At 35.3% G+C, this 22241-nt stretch overlaps 1 protein-coding gene across 5 annotated transcripts in view; it reads left to right on the top strand.

Annotated features, from left to right (window-relative positions):
- The window catches only part of FMN2 (formin 2), a 158761-nt gene that overhangs the window by 107874 nt on the left and 28646 nt on the right, over positions 1-22241 (top strand). For all 5 annotated transcript variants that reach the window (XM_068184971.1, XM_068184970.1, XM_068184965.1 and 2 more), the window contains 2 exons: positions 1089-1181; positions 16623-16674. In XM_068184971.1, coding sequence (XP_068041072.1) covers positions 1089-1181; positions 16623-16674 — 145 coding nt within the window. The remainder of the gene's footprint in view (positions 1-1088; positions 1182-16622; positions 16675-22241) is intronic.

Here is a 22241-nt window from a genome sequence, read left to right as displayed (position 1 = left end):
TATTATCAGCCTGGTTTTACTCCTCTTGTGTGGCATTACCAGTTATTTAAGTCAGTCTGCTTTTCAGTATATGTGCATTTTAAATATTAGGATAGTGCTTTTTGATATCTCAAAAATATTCTCTAAACATTTAACAAGTTTTCTGTCTTTAAAGACATAGTAATCATTATTTTTTCCTAAAGAAAACCTGGAGGGTAAGCAAAGAAATGCATGTTTTGGAATGTGTGCACTTGAACTGGAAATTCTGAGATAGAATCAAGTAGGATTCATTTCTGTTGAATAATAGGAGCTTATCATAGCCTAAAAAATTTATGGTGAAAATTGGAGTTTAACAGTCATCTGAAATAAGTCTTGGGTCTTCTCTTAACCTGAATTAAATTAGCTTGGATAGTTGGTGGAAGTGTGATGGCACCAACTTACCCACAAATAATCTTTGTGTCAGGGCTGCTTTAGGCTCTAGATTCTCTGTCTTAGTTTTTAGTCCTGGTTTTAGTCTTCTAAAGACTAAAGTTGTTCATGTTCAAGTTCTCTCACAGAGTTCAAGCCATGAGTACTCCTACAATCTTTCACTTCAGTCCTTTTGCTCTATTACTTTTGAACAATGCAGAACTCTTTATCACATCTGTGGTTTTATCAAGTATCAAGCCCTCATCTGGTTTAACTTCCTAAATTAAGGTCATTCCTACTATTTGCTGCAGTTTTTGCATCTGAACCTTATTTTGATTCAGGCACTATTACCTGGGGGCAGGTATATCAATATAGCCTGGAATCTGAGTTTTTCATTTTGTTCCCATACAATTCTGCCTCTTAAAGTTGTCTTTCTCACTCAAAACCATTGAATACTTTTGTTAATTTTTTGCTACCACTTATTTAAACTCAACGCTGGCCACAAATTATCTGCATATAAAAATATTTTACAGGGAACGTGACTGTTCCTGACTATATTATCATAGTGTTTGTACTTGTAGTGTGTTTGAGGCACATATTCCAATGGTTTCACTGGATATGAATTAAAGTGTCTTTTCTTACAGTATGCAGATCCATGCTATGATGTGTCAGCCTAAACTAATCTGTTACTCCAATTTCAGCATGTGAGACAGAAGCAGCAAAAGTTTATCAGCTATCACTAGAAGAACACCTACAGCCCTTCAAAGACAACATGGAGCAATTCATTAGTCAAGGTAAATAATGAAACGTCACTTAACCTTTTCATGACATTTCAAAGGAAAGTTATGGGAACAATGTTTATACATTGTGGGAAAGGGACTGTTTATTTTGGCATCATAGAAAGACATGGATTAGTTTGATCAGATGCCACACAGTTCTAAGAGATTTGCAAAATTATTCTCTTGTACTGTAGGTGACTCACTCTCTTTTGCATGACAGCAAAGACAAATGCTATTGGCTTGAGTGTGTGATCTTCTAAGTTCAACAGTCCAGTAGAAAACAAATTTACAGCCTTAGTTTCTTGAAAGATTATTGAAGCTGGATTTGTTTCATTAACTTCATTCCAATGAGATAATTCTTTTGTATGTGCCAAAAACATGGAATAAGCATAACAAAAGTAGTTAAAAGTTTTTCAGATATACTGCAAATCCATATGAAATATTTGGATGTAATTAATGAATAACACTGCAAGAAAAAATATGATACAAATATCCAGGATCAACTGGCATCCTGAGTATTAGTAGAAAAACACTTTAAAAATTAATAGACTATGGTTTACTAGACCTTTCTTGGACAAGATTATAGGAAATATGGATAACTTTAGGCTTTCACTGAAGTATGTCAGAGAATCTCTTGCAATTCTACTCTGCATTGACCAATTTGTTTTTTAATACAAGTCAGAATTCAATGCATCAGGGTCTAAATACCATGATGAGTACACTAATGTAATTTTAACATTTTGCTGCTCGTTCTTTGATATTTGATAGCTGCTCTGCTTTGCTGTTTGCTCTTATAATCAAAGACCTGTTGCCTCCTGAACAGGCATTATGTGAGAATTCTGTTTCTAGTGCTGGTTCATCAATTCATTAATGTAGAGCTACCATATCTAGAAATAGTTATTAACTGAATGTGCTCTGTGTTTGAGAGGCCTGTCAGATATGCTTGTATGTCTTCCTGGTTAGAGTATCCAAGATTACTATCTATCTAAATGTTATAAGTGGAGTACCTGTAGAATCACAGAATGGTTTGTGTTGGAGGGGACTGAACCAGGCTGCACATGTGCTGATCCATGCTCAGTTACAGGGAATAAATTGAGCACACCCAATATTTTTAATTGTCAAATATGGACTGATGTTTTCTAAGACAAGTGCCTACTAGCCAAACCTGGCAAACAGGACGTTGTCTCCAGCGCTAGTAGGTATGAACCAATTTAAAACTGGATTCTGGTTATGTATATGGCATATTTGCCATTGCAGTAGTGGTATGATTGAACATGTAGCAAGTGTTTTGCATTAGGTTTATATTAGAGTTTTTAGGTATAGACAGGAGACATTCAAATCACAAGTTTGTCTGTATGATATCACTGTTGGCATACTGTAAATCATGTCTTTTTAACCTTATTAACAGAGTAGGAAATCAAATATGGGGATTATCCCTGGAAGCATTCAGGGCCAGTTTGGATGGAGCTCTGAGCAACCTGGTCTAGTGAAAGGTGTCCCTGACTATGGCAGGGGGGTTGGAACTCGATGATCTTCAAGGTACCTTCCAACCAAAACCATTCCATGATTATATGATTGTGTTTCAGCAGACAGTAAAATTTGTTAAAACTGTGTTTTTTTCTTTTAGAAACCATATTTTTAAAAGTATCTAACTTTAAACTTATGCTTATTTTATGATTTCTGGCTATACTTTCCAGAATATAATTTTATATATGTTGTATAGTGATCTGGTTTTGCAAGGATATGCAATTTCCTTTGTGATTATGTCTCTACTTTAGGAGAGTGAGGAAAACGAAAAGAAAAAAGGATATCCATCACATCCATTAAGATGTTTGCTGTTTTCCCATATTTGTAGTGTATATTGTTGGGTGGTTAACAAAAGGAGAAACCCATAATGTCAGTAAAAATATTACTGTCTCGTTTTGATGAAAATAATTGGAAATGAGAATTGTGAACGCAGTAAAGTGTGACTAAACAATTTCTACTTTTTTTTTTTTAACTGTAGGGCCTCTTATGCAGAATTCTGCCCCAATGTAAGAAAGACAAAGACTAACATATAGCAAGAAAGAATCCCTGGTTAAGTTCCAAAAATAAAGTAATTTAAATACCTTTCATTATGAAATCCTTTGTTTTTACTTCATGGGATTGAATTCCGACTTGAAAGAGGCCATGTTTAAAGCAGGATTTCTCTTTCCTGTTCAGTGTTTGACAGGCTTTTGATCTAGATATTTTTTCTAGGGGCTTTTGTTGTTTGTGTAGACATAATCGATGAGTCTTTTCAGCTAGACTGCACACGTGATCATTTAGAAAAACAGAGGGACAATTCTTGGCACCTTTTGGAGATTTTTGTTTATATAACATATGCTCTGGGCAAAGAAAAATCAAGCTTTACGTTTTTATCTTTTCAAGTTCCAGTTTCTCTAAAGTCAGAAAAAGTTTTAACTTATAATTCAGATGAAAAGCATTTTTCATAAGGTTGAATAATTTGGCATGTTTATATGATGCCTTTCAGAGTAGATAACTTGTGTGCATAATGGGACCCAAAAGTTCAAAGGAGGTAGTTACTTACAGCATATTCACTTATACATATTGCAAGCAGCTAAAATGGAAAATGGTTTTCCCATAGGCAAGAAAACTTGGATACCAAATTAAATATCCTTGGCAAGGGGTTAGCAAGGCTAAGCTTTATAAGAATAGTTACTGTCACACACAGCTAGATAACTTTCAGTTACGTTACAGCAACTAGTCTAGCTGATTGTTGCTAATGATGTATTAATTAAAAAAATCTTTTTTTAATGTTAACACTTTATTAGATTCATCAGAGATAAAACAATGTTGTATATCACTAGCTTGATTATAAAGATGGTTTCATTTGAAAGCTAAATAAGGGGAAGAGGCAAGAATGTGTTCAGAATAATGAAATTTTTAGATGAAAATGGTAGTGGTACGCGTGATGAAGGCTGTTCAGTATTTGCCTTGCTATCCAAGTCAGTAGGCTAAACAACCAGCATGTGCATTAAAGTATGCAAATTAGTGACAGGATGCCAGTCCTTTCTTGAGGGACTTATCTTGATCATTCTTAAAATGATCAATATACTTAGCAGAAGATTAAATTACCTGTGCTCTCCTTTCTGCATTGGCTTAGTGGATATTGGCAAGCATGATTTACCCTATGCACTGGATTTTTGAGGGTCTGTGTGTTTCAAAACCTCCAAAAAAATCCTCTCTGTTCTTTCAGGTTCTCCTGTTTTCTTCCATGTTTTCTCCTCCTTGTTTTCTTTTCCTGTCTTCTTGAGTCCACATACTGCAATCACATCAAATCATCAAATGTATGATATGGTTATCTTGTTCTTGCAAGGTTCAAGTTTTTTTTCTGAACTTCTCCATAGCCATGCAGTTTAAAAAGGGAAAAATGGAAAAAAAAAAAAAGGGGAAACTCTGCTTCAAAAAAGGATATTGAAGAAAAGTTGTCAGAAAATACCAAACTTTTCAAAATTTTTTAGTTATTTAGGTTTTTTTTATAACAATTTATCTCAGCATTTCCAATACGCAATATATAACTGTGAAATTTAGTAAAACAATTTTCCTTTTCCAATGAAAACGTATTCATAGCAAACAGTAGGAATTTAAAATTTACATGTCTCCAATACAGCATATATAGTTACATTTTCTGTCTGTGTTATTCCTCACAAGTTATGACAATTTGAATGAGAGAGATTGAAAGCAAAGCACTGTTTGGAGACCTTGTCTCCATTGTTCCGTATGTAGCTGTGGATAGATAGGGATGCAAATACATGAGAGATCCAGTTTAGAATGTTTCAGAAATCACTTTTCCTCATGAAAATGAGTCTGACACGACATGATGGGGAAATGCTGAGGGTACTAATTATCATGCAGTTTGTAGAGGAATTTCATTAGCAGTTAGTAATCCTTTAACCTTATCCCCACTGGACAGGTTAGCCAGCTCAAACTGAAAGAATTGTATGTGCATGAACCACAAATGATTAATGGTCCTCAGGTTTTAAATGTGGTTAACTTTGCAGTGAAAAGCAGTCTCTGGGTGTCTGCTGTTGGGATGCTGTCTAGGCTGTGCATTCTTGTCAGCTTGATAAAGCAGGAAACTTACGGCAGGAGGTAGCAACCATCACTCCCTCAGAAGGAAGGTCTTTTTTGGGAAGTGGGAAGATTCAGTATGTTGAAATCACAGCTTTTCCACTGAGATTCTATAAATTGTGAAAATATTGCAGACTTCAAATCTGAGCAAATCATCCTACATTATATTAAGAAACCAAGCCAATGTAATTAGTTTTAGACTTTAGAAAAAACATTATGCCGTGGGAGAAGTACAAGCAGTTTGCAGAAGTAAAAATAAAATTTTCTGATATTTGGCTAGTTCATTTAAAAGCAATAAGAATTATTCCAGTGTGATTTTAAGTTTTGGACCACAGAGTAACCATTCAGTATTTGGTTCCTTCTAGTCTTAATTTGCAAAACTGCATTTCTGCTATTGTAAGTGAATACAAGCATCAGGTTTTGTTCTGCTGGACCCAAATTCTAGTCACCAGACCTAAATTCTAGTCACATCCTCATGATCTTACAGAATAAAGATGCTAAAATTGTCCTGTTGGTTGAACTGTCTGTAGCTATCTCCTTCTTTTGCCTGAAAGAGCATTCAGGAACCCGGTTTCCAAACTGTTAGTAAAGGAATGTGTAAATCACAGTGAGTTCTATTAATTGCTGTAGCTGCAATCAGATAGTTGGTCATGACTTGTTCTTTTAGGTCAAGTAGCAAAAGGCTGTGCATCATCAAATGATGGATTGTGAATGAGACTAAAGCATCGGACTGAATCTTGGATGTCTGGGTGAAGTTCCTGGCTCCAGAAATACTATAGATGATTGCAAAATGAGTGCTGCTAGGGTAATCTTAATTCTGGCCTTTCCTAACCCAGAATGATTGATTTTGCAGATTCCATTTTCTTTAAATATTGTTTTTATAATTTGATGAATATAAGGCAGAACATAGTAGTAGTTCATAATTTTTCTAAAAATAATTTGAGGAAAATATGACTGAAACGGGATTAGGAAGATATATGAATAAATGTGGTTTTGTTTTTCTTTAAAAAATTGCACGGAACATTAAAAGGTTGGATATTAGTAATTTATGTGGAGACACTCACTTTAAATATTATTTTGATTACCAAAATATCCTCATTACTAATATCTATTTTTTTTTCCTTTGAGAAGAAAATGTTAGAGGTATATGAAGGGCAAGCAGCATAAACTCACTAGAACATAAGATGCAGGAATTCAGCTTAAGCCGTTTAATTTTATACATGTTTGCATTTTTCTGTTAGTGTTCTTTTTGTTGAATTACTGAAGGAGATTTTAAAACTTGTTCTTTGTGTCCTGAAAGTATTTTTTTAATCTCACACTGACATCTTAATGCTGTTAAATAGCTTAACATCAGCATGATATAAATTTGTCCCTACTTCAGATGTCAGCACCTCCATTGGTGCGCATTTTTACATAATAATCCTAATTTGGATTGTGTTGCATTTGTAACACTAGACAGGCTTCACTGAATTAGCCTTTCCTTGCTTCAAAGTCCATGAAAGACCAAACGTTTAGGCTGGGGTTGTCAGCTGTTTTATGCCTTTGGCACGGGATCTCATATAATCATTTTTGTAGGCATCACAGTGGTTTCAGACAGGTGTGGTAGAGTTAAAAAAGCTATTTTGCCATCACATGAGAACAGATCAATGTATGAGTATCACAATAGCATGATACAAATAATCCAACTCAAAAGACTATGAAAAAAAATGCCTTCTGAAAAAAAATTACTAAAAACCTTGTGGATAGTTGGGGAGGGCTGAAAATTCACATTTTAAATCTCTTCTCCAGTAAAAATGTAATCAAATGAGATTTTTTTTATGACATAGTTCCTCGGATGGAGAATGAAAAATAAGAGGACATTAACGCTTAACAGCACTTAGGTCCTTCATGAGCCCTAATCACAATGGCACACGTTCTTCAGCACTGTGAAGTCCAGGCTCACAGATGAACTATTTTCTTGCTGGATCTTTACTGTACCTGAGGACATATATTTAGTCATAGGTATGCTGTCTAACTTCAAATCTGTTTCCTGCCTAGTCCTGACCTGAGTGAGACTTTTAAGCAGGGTAGGACTTAAGATCAGTAGCAGGGGACATCGAGTGAGGAGCTCAAAGCTGTACACGAAATACAATGTATTTTACTTCTGTGAATGTGACATGACAACATTACAGTGAGTAGCTGCTAAAAATACATAACTAAGTATGATGGAGTGATTTGCTGGGGTATTTTGGTTGTTGTTAAGTTTCAGGTTTTTGTTTTTTGTTTTTTTAATGTTGGATTTGGATCCCAATTTTCTCTCCCTTAATTCAGTTGACAGGAGATCCTTCAAAGGCTGACAAATTATAGAATGACTTGGATTGGAGGGGACCTTAAAAATCATCCAGTTCCAACCCCCTACCATGGACAGGCACACCTTCCACTAGAACAGGTTGCGCAGAGCCCCATCGAACCCAGCCCAGAACACTTCCAGGGATGGGGCATCCACAAATTCTATGAGCAACCTGTTCCAATGTCTCACTGCCCTCCCAGTGAAGAATTTATTCCTTGTATCTAATGTAAATGTACCTTCTTTCATTTTGAAGCCATTTATCGTTGTGCTATCGCTAAATGTCCCTGTAAAAGCTCCTCACCAGCTCTCTTGTAAGCCTCGTTTAGGTACTGTAAGGTAGTCCCAAAGCCTTCTTTTCTCTTGTCTTTATAGGAGAGGTGTTCCAGCCTTTTTATCACTTTCTGTGTTCTTGATCCAAAAGGTTGCTGCTTAGGCTGGGGACCCCCGAGCTGGACATAGCACCCCAAGTGGGTCTCCCAAGAGCTGAGTAAAGGGAGAGAATCACCTCCCTTCACCTGCTGGCCACACTGCTTTTGATGTAGCCTACAACACAGTTGGTTTTTGGGGCTGTGAACATGCATTGCCCAGTCATAGTGAGCTTCTTATTGACCAACACCTCCAAGTCTTACTCCTTTTGTCTGTTCTCAAACCATTCTCTGCCTAACCTGTGTTTGTACTTAGGATTGATCTGACTGAGGTGACTTGTTGAACTTCATGAGGTTGACACAGGCCCACCTCTCAAGCCTGTCGTGGTCCCTCTGGATGTCATCCCTTCCCAACACCACAAAGCTTTTGTGGTGTTGACTGCACCACACACCATGGTGTCATTGGCAAACTTGTTGAGTGTGCCCTCAATCCCACTGTCTATGTCACCGACAAAGCTGTTAAAAAGTGCTGGTCCCAAAACCATTCTCTGAGTCGTTCCACTTGTCACTGCTTTCTACTTGGACATTGAGCTGTTAACTACAATTCTCTGAGTGCAAACATCAGCCAGTTTTTTATCCACCCAGTGCCCATCTGTCAAGCCTATGTCTCTTCAATTTAAAGACAATGATGTCGTATGGGACAGTATCAAAGGCTTTGTATGATTCCAGGCAGATGACATCAGTACTCTTCCCTTACCCGCCAACACTGGAACCCCATCATAGAAAGCCACCAAATTTGTCAGGCAGTCTTTGCACTTCAATGAAGCTGTACTGGCTGTCACAAATAACTTCCTTATTTTCCATTTGCCTTAGCAGAGTTTTCAGGATAATCTGCTCCATGATCTTGCCCATCATTGACTTGAGACTGACTGGGCTGTAGTTCCCCGATCTTCCTTATTTCCCTTTTTAAAATGGAGGGCTGTGTTTCCACTATTCCAGCCACTGGAAACTTCACCAGACAGCCACAATTTCTCAAATATGATGGATAGTGGCTTAGCCACTTCCTCTGACATGGATGAATCTCATCAGGTCCCATGAACTTGTGTACCTTCAGGGTCCTTAGTCTCAAACCCATTCTTCACCTTCTTCATTCTGTCAGTCCTTGCCTTTGCCTTCTGCAACTTTGGCAGTGTGGTTGGACCACTTGCTGATGAATACTGAATCAAAAGTAAATCTCCTTTTACAGACTATTAAGTTTAATTTTTTTTTAACTTTTAAGGAAGTTCAAGTTTCTGTCCTTGCATATTCAGTGAAGTTTTAAGGTGTGCCTCTATAAATCTTGCTCACAATCTATGGAGCTACCGCGTAATTTGTATTCCTGTTGTGTGAGGGTATAACATCATAAGGAAGTATAATTGGCTGGAATCGATATAAATATTTATGTATTTATCTGATCATATGTTTAAAAAAAAAAAAAGAACACCATTAGGAAAATATTCAGCATGTTGGATGCTCTATCCCAAGTTATCTTCAAGAAATTGGGGTCTGAATGTTCAAATTTAAATGCTCTATTTAAATGCTCTCTTACCTGTATGCATAAAAATCTCAGAAAATGGGGGAGGGGGAACAGGTATTCTTTGTGCTTGCAAACTTTTATGAATTTGTCATAGAAGGATGTAAGGCTCTTAATAAGATTCCCAGAAGAAATCCTGCTTTATTCTCTTGTAAAGCTTTCTTAGCATGAGTTTACCCAATAATCAGCCATCCAAATGTACTTGGATCTTTTCTCAGTGTAAATAGAAATTCTCAAAACTATAGCAACACAGCTCTAATGAGTCATTGAAAAGGCTTTGTATCTGTTAGGAAAAAAAAAAAAAGAAAAAAACAACTGGCTCCACTTGAAAGTTACTGGAAAACACATTCATAGTTAGTTATAAACAAATACTAGTTAACACTTTAAATAAAAAGAGAGGAAAAAAGTGAAAATATTTAGGACATAGACAAGCAGATGAAAGGATTGTTGTTGCCTTCCATCTGAGATTACTCAGATGCATTCCTGTATTCAATTACCTGAGAAGATGTGATATTCCCTTAAGAGAGATCGGAAGATCAGAAGGGATGGCAGTTTCGTGCATCTCCTTACTCATAGCCCTTTGAAACTGGTTCAGCAGAAATAGCTTAAATTGCAGCAGGGACTGGGGCCAGACGGTGACTACAGACAGTAATCACTGGGTCAAGATCATACCACAAACCAGCAACAAAAAATTCTGATGGAACAAAATCTCTGTTAGGGTGTTTGAAGGCAGTTTGAGTAGACTTACAAGGTCTACTTGGAATACTTTCAGAATAGGCGCCAACAGGTCAGCTTGTTGTGTGACTATGCTTAGCTAGTACATTTATACATAGAGGACATTGATAATTCTTATTAGTTGCTAGCTTTGAGTCTATTTTTCTCATCAAATCTCTTTCATACTTCATATTCAATTCTCAGCTTGAGTTTTTTTTTTTTTTTTTTTTTTTCCACAAAGCCACTAAGCACAAATCCCTGTCATTATTTAAAAATTAATGACTGTCTAATGTTTCGGTCTTCCTCAAAACCCATTTCCTTTTTGATAGCGTCCATCCAAAATGGCTTAGTTCTTCCTAGTGCAACTCATGCCTCAACCACACTAAATAAAACATGCAAAGAGAACAAATACCAAAAAAGCAAAAAATGGAGTCAAAACAAATTCAAAAGTCTAAAAGGGAGTGTGGGGGGAGGGGAAGAAAGAAACTTTTCTTAAGCGCTTTCTATGGATTCTGGTGTATGTGCTATTCTGCTTTGGTGTTTCAAGGTTTTTCAAAACTCAGTCTTGAATAGTATGCTAACTTCCAAAAAAAAAAAAAAAAAAAATTAAGTGTTATTTTGGTGTTTCCTGAAGGTGTTTAAAAGTATATGTAGTACCAAGGAGAATAGGGTAATTTTCTCAGAAGCACTGTCACAGCCCTTGTAAACTTGGACCTTAGACCCTGATAATTACAGAGTAACTGCATGCTCTTGCTTGTGCTGCTAGTTCACCCAGTATTTTCTCTATATTTCCTTCTGTCCTAGTCACATGCTTGAGATACCTACAGAAGGTATCCTCATGACTCTGTCAGGCACCTCAGGTCCTCAGGCCTTAATGAAGCTGCATCAGAAGTGACAGATGAGCTGTTGGAGGCTCCATACACTTTTTTTAAAAAAAGGTCATTTTTTCTCAATTTTATTCTTAGTTTAGTTTTGTTGGGACTTTTTTGAAATTGTGCCTCTGCCAGTGGAGATATTTGGTATATTTTCAAAACCTCAACTACTCTTCACTCAACACCAATGCGGAAGAAAATATGTCCTCTTTAAAGATCCTGGGAAATCTCCAACAAGGATTTGCACAAATATTAGTGATTGTTTTCTCTTTTATTTGTTTTTTATGTTTTTTCAGTAGAAAGGATTTCTATAAATTTTCCTGTTTTTTAATAATATGTATTTAACACTGGAGCACAATAATCCCAGTCTAAAACAGTTGTTGTATGTCTTGTGTTTCCAGTTAGTTGTAAGTCAAATATTTCTTTTTAGATTTTTTTAATCCTGTGAAAAAGATGATATAGTGAAATATCACACTTTCAAACAAGAAATTGCAACAACTAATAATAGAGACAACGTATGTTATTTGCAATATCTGTCCACACAAAAAAAGGTTTGTACATATAGAAAATAGATATATTCACGTTATTAGCTTTTTAAAAAGTCAGATTTAGTGCAAAAGGTATAGTGGTTAAATTTGGAGGGGACTAGCCGAGAAAGTTTTTTGGACCAAAAATGAGAGGATACTTGGCAGCCATCTTCATCCACAGTGTGGCTTGATTTCTGCAGAGAGCTTGGGATAACATCCAAAATGATCCACTCAGGTCAGAGGGGACAATTTGTGGTCAATCAATGGTTTATATCCTTGCCTTTGAGCCCCTTTTAATTTTAATTCAATTTCATCTTCTAGGCTTCTTGAAAACAAAATACTATTTTTAGAAAGGTGAATTTTACAAATCTTCTGAAGACCAGCATTTTCTAAAATGCCTGTGTCTATTTCTCACATTCAGTTTGGTGAGTTACATCAATTTTCATAAATGCATAGGTCACTTTAGTATAGTTATTCATATATGTGCCATTGTGGATGTTTATATGTAACATTTGCAGGACTCTAATCAAAAAAATAATTGGAAGAGCAAACACACAAAACAATGGCATGTATCATTCTGGAATGTGGGTATGTGCTGATAAGGACAGAGGATTTGAGACGTCAGTTAATTAGACTTCATTTGTGAGATCTTGCTTGAAAGCTAATTTTGAACTGCATGAAATCAAGTTTTATGCCCCAATTATGAAGCACCAAGCAGTAAATTTAAGCAAATTAAAAAAAAAAAAAGTTATAGAAATTAGGACATCTGATGTGAGTAATTTTTGAAGAGATACATATGTCCTGTAGTTCAAAGAATTTATATAAGAGCCTTGGATATAGTACAGTCCTCACACTTGGTAAGCAATGACGTAGGGAGGAAGGAATGTACTTGAATTTTGACCAAATATATAAAGTGTTTAGGAAGTATAGACCTTGCTCTAAAAGGAGACCAACTTTAAATAATCTGAAGGTATCTTAATGGAAAAAGCAGGCAAACAGTGGAATGTCATCCAACAAGAAGGCATTAAAGATGCTTTCAAACTAAAAAGGGAAAATATAACTAAATCAGTACATGTTGTAAACCATTGATAAGGTCGCTTCACTCTGTTAGAGGTCACTTCAACTCTAAAATGCTGTGAGATTTGGGATGGCCATGTTTTTCAGTATGACCTAAGGTTGTTTTTCAACTATATTATTTGAAGTAGATTTTTCAGAATATATATGCCTTCAGGATTATGAAAGCTGCATGAAAAGCCCTACAATATATAGAGTGTGTAAAGGCCAACATATAAATCTGTTACTTTTGCTTACCAATGTATTACACAAAATAAAGGGGTTACTATTTCCTGGTATGATATAGTCTTTAATAGATTTGAAACAGTTTATTTGGACGTTCTTCAGCAAATTAGTGTCAAGAATCAAGTTCTTAGCTGGAGGTGTTAGAAAAGATGATGGGCCAGTAAAATATTTGGGAAGAAAACTGACCCAAAAGCAGAAATTCCTACATCTGTCAGAAAACCTGCAAGCAGTCACTGCTATATTATATGGTCAGCTGCCATGGCATCCCAGGATTTATCTAATTTTTCTGTGTTGACTGTTGATGATCACTGTGGACTGGGTATAGATATTCCTTTTTTTTTTTTCACCTGTTATAGATGTTCTTTTTGTAGTAGGGAAGATCACTATTCTCTCCTGAATGTTCTTCCAAGGTGGGCAACTTTTAGCTGGCATTTGGCACTTAATGAATACGTGCCAAGAATGAAGAAGCCAAACCAGTGCCTTTCACGCACTCTTTTTACACCTGTACTGAACTGCTTTGGTGGAGGAAGTGATACTGTAGATGCATAATATTGAGTGAAATGATGAAGTATAATGCATTCTGGGACAATTCAATGGGATCGATCATAACTAAATTTTTTCCTGCCCCTACTCAAAGAGGAAAACGTAATTGGAAGTAGTTTATCAATGGAGTGATTAGTACAGAGAAAAGTGCATATAACCACTAATATCAGGTGATAATATTCCTAATATTCCACAAGTTATAACAATCTCTAGCTGCTTCAACATCTAGTAGTTATTTCATTATATCCAGGTGATAGTAAAAATTCTGTTGCTTTGATAATAGATTTTCTTCCCTTACCAGTTAAATTTCACTGCATGTCTTCAACTAGCCATTTTCCACAGCTCTTGTATGTTTACATTGTCTAGTGCAAAAGCAGTCATCTGATTATTTTCTTTGGACAGGGGCGGATCTGAGTGCATATACCATATTTTCTCTTTCGCTGGTGCCACCTGTTGTCTTGTGGAAGAAGAACTGTTTTCACAATATCTTTAACTTTTTCTGTCTAGAAAAATGATAATGCAAAAGAGTTGCAAATTCAATTTTCACTTGTGTAATATCTTTTTGATAAAATGAGGAAGGTTTAAAAATATCATCCCATTTGGAACAAACTACAAGTAAATTCTTCAGCGAAAATTCTTTATTACATGCAACTCTGCCATTCAGGGTTTCTGCAGTTTCTTTTCATTGTGTAATATCAATTCTCTATTGATTCATTGAAAGTATAGATACCAGAAAGAACTTGGTTTTTGTTTTGCTTTGTTTTGTTTTTCTTCTTCTCTGGACCACAAAAACTTTCTTTTTTAATTGAAAGGAAACTTGTGCTTGAATGGAGTGATTCTGACATACTTTGATAAGCTTAGGATAATATGCTTACACACTTTCAAAAAATAAATTGTGAAATATTTGCTCCATTAGTGGTGAGTAAATAATTGTTTGTAAACTTGTGCAGAACATTTGAAATATAGAACCTAAAAACAAGGCAACTAACAAAGGACCTTAAACAAGGCAACTCTAATGATATTCCATCCCATCAATCTTGGAAATTATAAAAATATTTAGATCCTAAAAATGTGACATATGAAACAGTATATAAGACTGTTGTAGGATGGAATATGGTAGCCTCTATTTCTAAGCATTATTTAAGTGAAAGAATTCCAAATTGCATTTTTCAGTAATAGAATTATTTATTTTAAGAGTTGTATCCACAGATACTTAGTGATTGTGTTAATGCAGAATGAGGTATTTGATCTTGTTTCACCCAGGGGTTTGTGCGCAGCTTCTCCTTTGAACTGTGTTTTTACTGGTCATGCCTTGATTTTCAGGATTAAAGTATGGGAAAAGAAAAGGTATTAATGAAATTCTCTAAAAGTTGCCGCATTTCACCTGGTTTCTTATCCAAAGCAATGCAAGTCTTTCAAGAAAAACTCTAAGTCAGCCCAAATTCACTCAGCACTGGGCTCAACTTCACTCAGAAGGGTTGTGAGCCCTCACAAACCTTCTGAAGAATCTGGGCCAAGATTCAAGTTGGTATTTAAACCTGTAATCATTCAGGATTCATGTGCTCTTCAATTTCCTTCAGAACATTTACCCATCTCTCCTTCAAGTTTTCTGTGGTTTGCTGGGATTTTTTTCACTTTCAGGATAACAATGGTGGAGCCCAAGTCTTCAAGTAATGATTACTAAATACAATGTTTCCTGCTGCAAATATCTGGGCACTAGTCAGCAGTGCTACTGCTCAGAAGACTACATTGCTACTAACAAAAAGCATTTGCAGCGCTAGACAAAGCTGTGATCATTGTTATGACTGGGGAAAGTATAAGGCAATTCCATTTGCATATCTTTCCTACAGATTTCACATGCCTATTTGAGTGTATGCTTGTAAATTACTGTTGATTGAAACATTTTAACTGAAAAATAGTGATTATCTTAGCATCCTAACTATGCCATTGCTTTGCTTTTTTTCAACAAATTTCAAATTTTTCAAAGGCAGTGTATCTATGATGTGGAAAAATAATTTTAACTAATTAATATTGTAGAGCTATGTAGGGAAAGTGAATAAAAAATAGCTGAAAGTTTTCTTCTTTTTTAGATTTCTATATGAATTTTATAGCACTGACATTTGTTACCAGGACAGTTCAGAGCCTTTTCATGTTTCAAAACTTTCTGACTGTTGGGAATCCTATAATCCTCCTTGCAAGTTAACAGTCCAGAAGTCTAGCAGACTGAAAAAAGAAACAAGTACCAAATTAAATGAGCTTTCTGGTTAAGCATGCAGACTTTAAATGAGATTTAAGTTGTATTACCTCAATGACTGCATAAGTATAAATTTTGCCTAAGCTCATGCTCAGAGCAGATGGACAATTGCTTTGTACATTGGTAATGCCCACATTCTTGTAGATTTTTAAGTGTTCTTTCAGTCATCTAAGTTAAGTGAAATGTGTGCAAAAAAATTGAGAGAACATATGGCAAATAGAGAAATTTTCACCAGTGTGTGGGAAGGACAGTTCCTTACTGTAATTTCCTTCACATGATCACCAAATGCTAATATTCTTCATGTAAAACTAGTTATGTTTTCAATATGGGCCTGCTACAGCTCTAGTACTTCACTAACAGACGTGTGTACAGGGAGAGGGAAGAGTGTTCATTTGTAATTGCCACACAACTTGTACAAAAGCTGTAAGGCTGAATCCTTACTGCTCTTTGCTCAGCTTTTCCTCTTCTCGGTTGACAAGTTTCCATATTATGTGAGTTTTTGGAATAATTATTTAAGATCTGGCTTTAAGTCAATTTCATGACTTGGTTATTGTTTAGATTACTGGAAGATTTTTGGTTTTTTTTTCATTTTCAAGGCTTTGAGTTTTGGATTGGTTTCTTTTTGCGGTTGTGATTTTGCATTTCTTTTTAATAGGGTTATCAGAATTTGTGTAGTTTTTTTTTGTGTGGTTTTTTGTTGAATGGGGGGTTGGTTGTTTTTTTCTCATAACTGATCTACATAAGTATATCCTCATGTGGTTTTTATATATTTTACACATTTTACATATGACATATGTAAAATTAAAATGATCCTGAAACATCTCTATCTTTCACCTCGTTGCTAATTATTTTATTGTATTTTTGCAGCCAAAATAGACCAAGAAAATGAAGAGAAATCACTGACAGAAGCACATAAAAGGTAAGAAAGAGCACTGTAGTAAGACCTTTCTTTGAAAATATGGGGTTTTTAGCAGTTGATGTATTGGTAGACAGCAGTAGTGTGTTTTTGAGTGGTACAGAAATGCACTCAGAAAAAAAAGTGATATTTAATTATTGTCAATTTTAATTTGACAATGAAGAAATACTTAAATTCTTTAAAGAAATATTGTACATTACTCCTGTCTTTCAGAAAATGTATTAACCTTATGTAAAAATAAATTCAGAATACACCCTTTGAACTGAGAGAACACTGTTCCTACTACACCAGTATCATGGTGATTTGAGGGGCATTTCACATTCCCCAAACAAGCATTATTCATTAGGTACAATTTCCTGTGCTTATAAAATATCCATTTTATTTAAAAAAATATTAAAGCCTTTTTTTAATAAACAAAGGAGGTGTATAATTAAATGTTAATTACTTTGTAGAATTGCTAATAGATATTCAAATACTTTTTTTGTGGCAAAAAGCAAAATACCTCATTAAATTTCATTATAGATGTCTGCAGTTGACAGTTTTCAAAACTAGGAACCTCACTTCTTTGCACAACATGTAGTTTGTTCTGATTTTTTTGGAGACTTCTCCAGAAGCAGTGTTTAAATGGAAAAGATTTTTATCAGTCCCAGCAAGAGATCAAAATATGGCGCACAGCATTTATAGCCCAAATTTAGGGAAACTCACAGTCTGTATTTGTTCTTTTTTTAATGAAAATAGTGTTTTCTTTTTGTACTAGCTACAACTCTCACTTAATAACTACTAAAGAATCTATCCATTATATATTCCCAGAACTATGAAGTTTCTCAATAGGATTCCTCTAGAAGTATGACTATAAAAGTTCCTAGTTTTTACTAGGTTTGTCAGCCATTCTGTGGCCTCGATGCCCAAATTTCCTACCTGCAGTAATGCCACAGGGCATTACAGAGTTGATGTCTTTTCTGGTACAACATCACATTTTTTCTCTATTCCCTTGGGCCATGTACTAAAGATAGTAGCTGAAAAAGAAGCCAAGAGTGAGTGCCACAAGAACTTCCCTTCTTACTTGTGAAGAGATGGTAGGTCCTTGAGTGGCACGTTGGTGGTGTGGAGAGTATAAGAGAATCACAGAGAGCTGCTTTGAGCAGGTCTTCGCTGCCTTAAGTTTCATTACAGAATCGCAGACTATTCTGAGTTGGAAGGGACTTGCCAGAATCATCGAGTACAACTCCTAAATGAATGGCCCATAGAGGGATCACACCCACGACCTTGGTGCTATTAGCACAATGCTCTAACAAGCTGAGATAATATTAGGGTATTGCTTTGGCTTAGTATCATACCTCTTGCTCAAGTATATGAAAGGCATTCCTGACATTTCTTAGGTTTGTTTAGCTGCTCAGTTACATAAGTCTTATCTTTAAAATTTTCCTTCACAATAAAACTTTGAGAGAAGTTGGCACTGTTAGGAGATTGTTGTGATCTCTAATTGCACTTTTAAGGAAAATATTTGTCCTGTCAAAAGTGGATTTGAATGCAAATCCAAAGGTGACAGAAATCTGATGATAGTGGAATCTTCAATCTGTTCAGAAATCTTGTGATTTATCACTATCTTTTTGTATCTAATTCACTTTCCCTTCTAATCTTTTTCCCTGACAAGACTGGAACCATCATATCAAAAACTTTGTATTGGTTTTATTAGTCTCATGGGGGAAGAAAGCAAACTGCTCCGGGGATTCTTGTTCAGTTTGGTCTGCTTCTTCTGACTTTAATCGCTAATTCTTTCTTCTCCCAGCTTCTTTTACACAATTTGTCAAAGAAGAAAATTCTGCTTCATTGCTCCTCCTTTCTGTGAATATCTAGCAAGGATATTTTCTTTCTTCCTTCCACCTTCCCACTGAAATTCTTGATCAGATTAGTGCTTTTTGTTAGAACACTGAAGACAACTTCATAATCAGTTTTAGTATTATGTGTGATTATTTCAGTAAGATTTTTTAATTTAGCTTGAAAATAAAATGCTTGGGATCCTTTTTAGCAGGAGTGGATGAAAAAGATGATAGGAGCTTAAGAAGCTAAATAAAAGATTAGTTGCATTTGACTAATCATAGGTAGACGGCAGTGCATAGGATGACAAGACAAGCAAGTAGTGCAAGGAAAAGTGATGGATTAGATGGAGCAAAGTTAATGTGATTAATGTGCTTGGATTTTTCTTGTTGAAGTGGATGACTTCAGCCTGTGTATAAGTTCATGTCTACTGCATGGAAGCATTTCTTTAGCTTTAATTAAAAACTATGGGTGTTTTTTTATTATTGTTATTATTACTATTATTTTATTTTGTATTTTAATGGAGACAAACTAACAAAGTCCAAAAGAAAAGCTCTTGTAGCAATAACAGAAAATGTTTCTGAAATGAATAATGATTTGGGGAAAATGCAGCAATGTGTATTTTAAAAATGCTCAGTTGTGCAATAGATGAACTGAAATGGAAAGTTAATCTTACACACAAAATGAAGACAAAGAAAATGGAATGTCTGCTCCAGGGACTCCATACAGTGTATAGCTGTTCATTTGTCACAAGTGAGAAAATGTTTAATCAGTTTTGAAATGATGTATTCTCTCTTTATTTATCGTGTTTAGTGGCTTTAAGAGTGTCAGTATGTAAAGTGTTTATCCAAGGAATGGGTTTCTGGCACATGGATAAAAATGAAAAGTGAAATGTTTAGCTCGCAATAGGCATATGTTCCAAGATCTCTCTGAGTAAGTATCCTGAGATGAGAAGAAAGCACACAGGTCTATGTTTATCTAGCTTACGCAGGCAGACAAGGAAGGCTCCAGCCTGGTATTAACACTGAAGTGACATGGAATGTCTTCACCAAACCCCAAACAATTACATCATTCCCTTAACAATATTGATAAAGTGTAATAAGAAAGAACCTGGCACTTTCCAATTAGATCCTCATTGCTAAATGCTTGAGAAACTGTGAAATACTTGTCAAGTTAAAGCAAAAAATCACTCGTTTGGGGGGAGGTGAAAGAAGTAAAATAGAAAAGAGAGAGGAGGAGGGGAAAGAGATGCTTCTGTATTTTGGGAATCCTCAATTCAGTGTCCCTTTATTTTTTCTTCTGGCTTTATTTTTAAGTTTGAAATAATGTTCTCTGTCCCAAGATTTGTATTATAGATATGCTCTCTGTTTTGTGTATTTTCATTTACTTAGTGTTAAATATTTTTCATCTTTTCAGATGTGATTTTACTTCAGCAGCAAAGAAAAAAAAAAATTGAAGTATTTTTGTTTCCAGGTATGCTTAATACAATTTCAGAATGAGATAGACTTTTATCATAGTATCCACATCAAGTAGGAACCAAGATTGCAACAAAATTATTGTCCAAATAATATGACAAGTGATACCTCATTTGCTGTGCTAGGATGAAAGGCAATAGCAACAGCAGAAATACCATTTTGCAGACTTATAATCAGAAATGAGTTAGTTAGTCTTCTTCTTGCACTTCATTTCTGAAGAACCAATAGCTAAACAACCTGACTGAAGTTACTGGAAACAGCATTCAGTGAAGTTAAAGGTATTAATTCTCTGCCTTGTTACCTCAACAGCTGAATAGCTCTAGAGGAGTAGCATATAATTTTATTAATTTTTCTTATAACACCTCACCCAGTATTAAGTTCTCATCTCCTTAGAAGGCTTCTGGATTCACATCTTTTTAAAAAGCAAATAAACCCAGACTTGTAAGACTGATCTCTCATCCACTGAAGTAGTTAAGATGATCTTTTCTTCCCCTTTATCTGCAAACATTTTTCTCTTTGTGGAATAACACCTTGGTTTCAAAAACTTAATTAAAGATTTTTTTTTTTTTATATCCAAGACAGTAAGATGATTTTCAATTTTTCCTGCTATCTCTCAGTCTAACAATGAAGCATTTAATTCTAAATTGAGTTCAGCAGTACTGAAAGTTGATCAGTTATTCATATTTCAAAAAATTAACTCATATTCCACTCCTGTAAGAGACAATGTATGCTAGAAATGTTAAAGAATACTACAGATATTTTTCCTTTTTAAAAATTTTTTTTAGTATTTCAGATAGTATAACCCTGCTTGAAGTGATAAGTCACTAAGTCAACAGTCCCACACAGTGGTGGTTTAAAACCATTCACTTATTTTTCCTGTTGATGCCTAACAAGACCTGGAATGATAGAAATTCCACTTGCTGTCCTGCTTTCCGTACATAACTGATTTTAAAAAAATCCTAGAATTTAATTTTTTTCTTTAGTAAATCTCAGTGTTTTATGAGAATATATATTTGTTTTATAAAAAGTCAAACAGACGACATTTTCCATTTTGACATAAGTATCAACTGGGGAATTTAGGATGTGTGTGGCTTGGTATAAAATGCTCATCTCTCCATGTCTGGATATTTTTATTTGGTTTATTTTATAATTTTCTTCCATTACTTGCACGTTCCAGTGATTTTTGGACTTCTAAGTGCTTTCTGAGTGCAGCCTCCCAGGCACCTCTTCTGTTTTCAGGGCTTTTAATAATCCAGTTAGAAATGTGTTGTTGCTTTCTTTTGCTGTAGCAACAAAATGACATTAATTTTGAAGAGAAATGTTTACCTTTAAATTGCCTGCAAAAAAAAAAGCCCAGTATTCTTGACACAACACTCTTTGCAGACTTCCATTGACATCACTGAACATGAGAACTTGGGGAGGAACAAAGGTTTACACCTGCTTATGAGCTGACAAGTTGATGACATTTAGAGAAATAACAGACAGTATGGTACAATGGCACTGCTGAAAAGCAACACCTCGAAATGTAGCACCTAAGTCTGGTAATCCTTTAAAACATTAAATGTTCCTCCCACCTCACTACCCTCCACACAACGTTTTGGATTGTTTCCAAAAGTGAACTGTAAAGTTAAAGAGAAAATTGAGTTAATGATAGAAATAAACTGGTGAAAAGCTTAGAATGGAAGAGGTATGTAGTTTAAAAAAAAAAAAAAAATCCAGAAGGAAACTTCCAACTGAAAGGCAAGAATATGCTATTGGACTGTCTTTCACTACTCTTTGGTCATTCATCTATTGTTGGTTGCTTCACTGTTATGTCTGTTTCTCGCTGTGTGGCTCCCAGCATGTAGGCTGCAATCACTAAGGGTAATACATTTCAGACCCTAGGTATACATTAGTTGGATCAGCAAAAAGTAAATACTTGCTGAGCAGAGGAAATGTGTATAGAAGAAGCTTACAGACTGTTAAACAGTTTGGATCATTCTAGTTTAGTATCCTGTCTCTGACAAAATATCAGGACCGTAGATAATGCAGTAATGGAAACTTAGACAGCAGTTTAGTTATGTCAGAAGGTCTCTTCTAAAATATGGGTAATTGGTCTTATCCTGGAAGATGAAGTCTTTGTCCTTTTCTGAAAATATTTGCAAAATGACACAAGTTCTTAACTATTTAGATGATTAATTTTAGATGATTGATTTTTGCCTGTAAGAGCATTATCTCTTCTTTTAAAGATTTTGGCCTATGTGCTTTGAAAAATAGTTTTGTTTTATTGAAATTAGT

This window comes from Anomalospiza imberbis, chromosome 3 (assembly GCF_031753505.1).
Source record: "Anomalospiza imberbis isolate Cuckoo-Finch-1a 21T00152 chromosome 3, ASM3175350v1, whole genome shotgun sequence".
Lineage (NCBI taxonomy): Eukaryota > Metazoa > Chordata > Aves > Passeriformes > Viduidae > Anomalospiza > Anomalospiza imberbis.
Note: the sequence above shows the minus strand (reverse complement) of the source record. Positions and strands in the feature narration are given on the sequence as shown.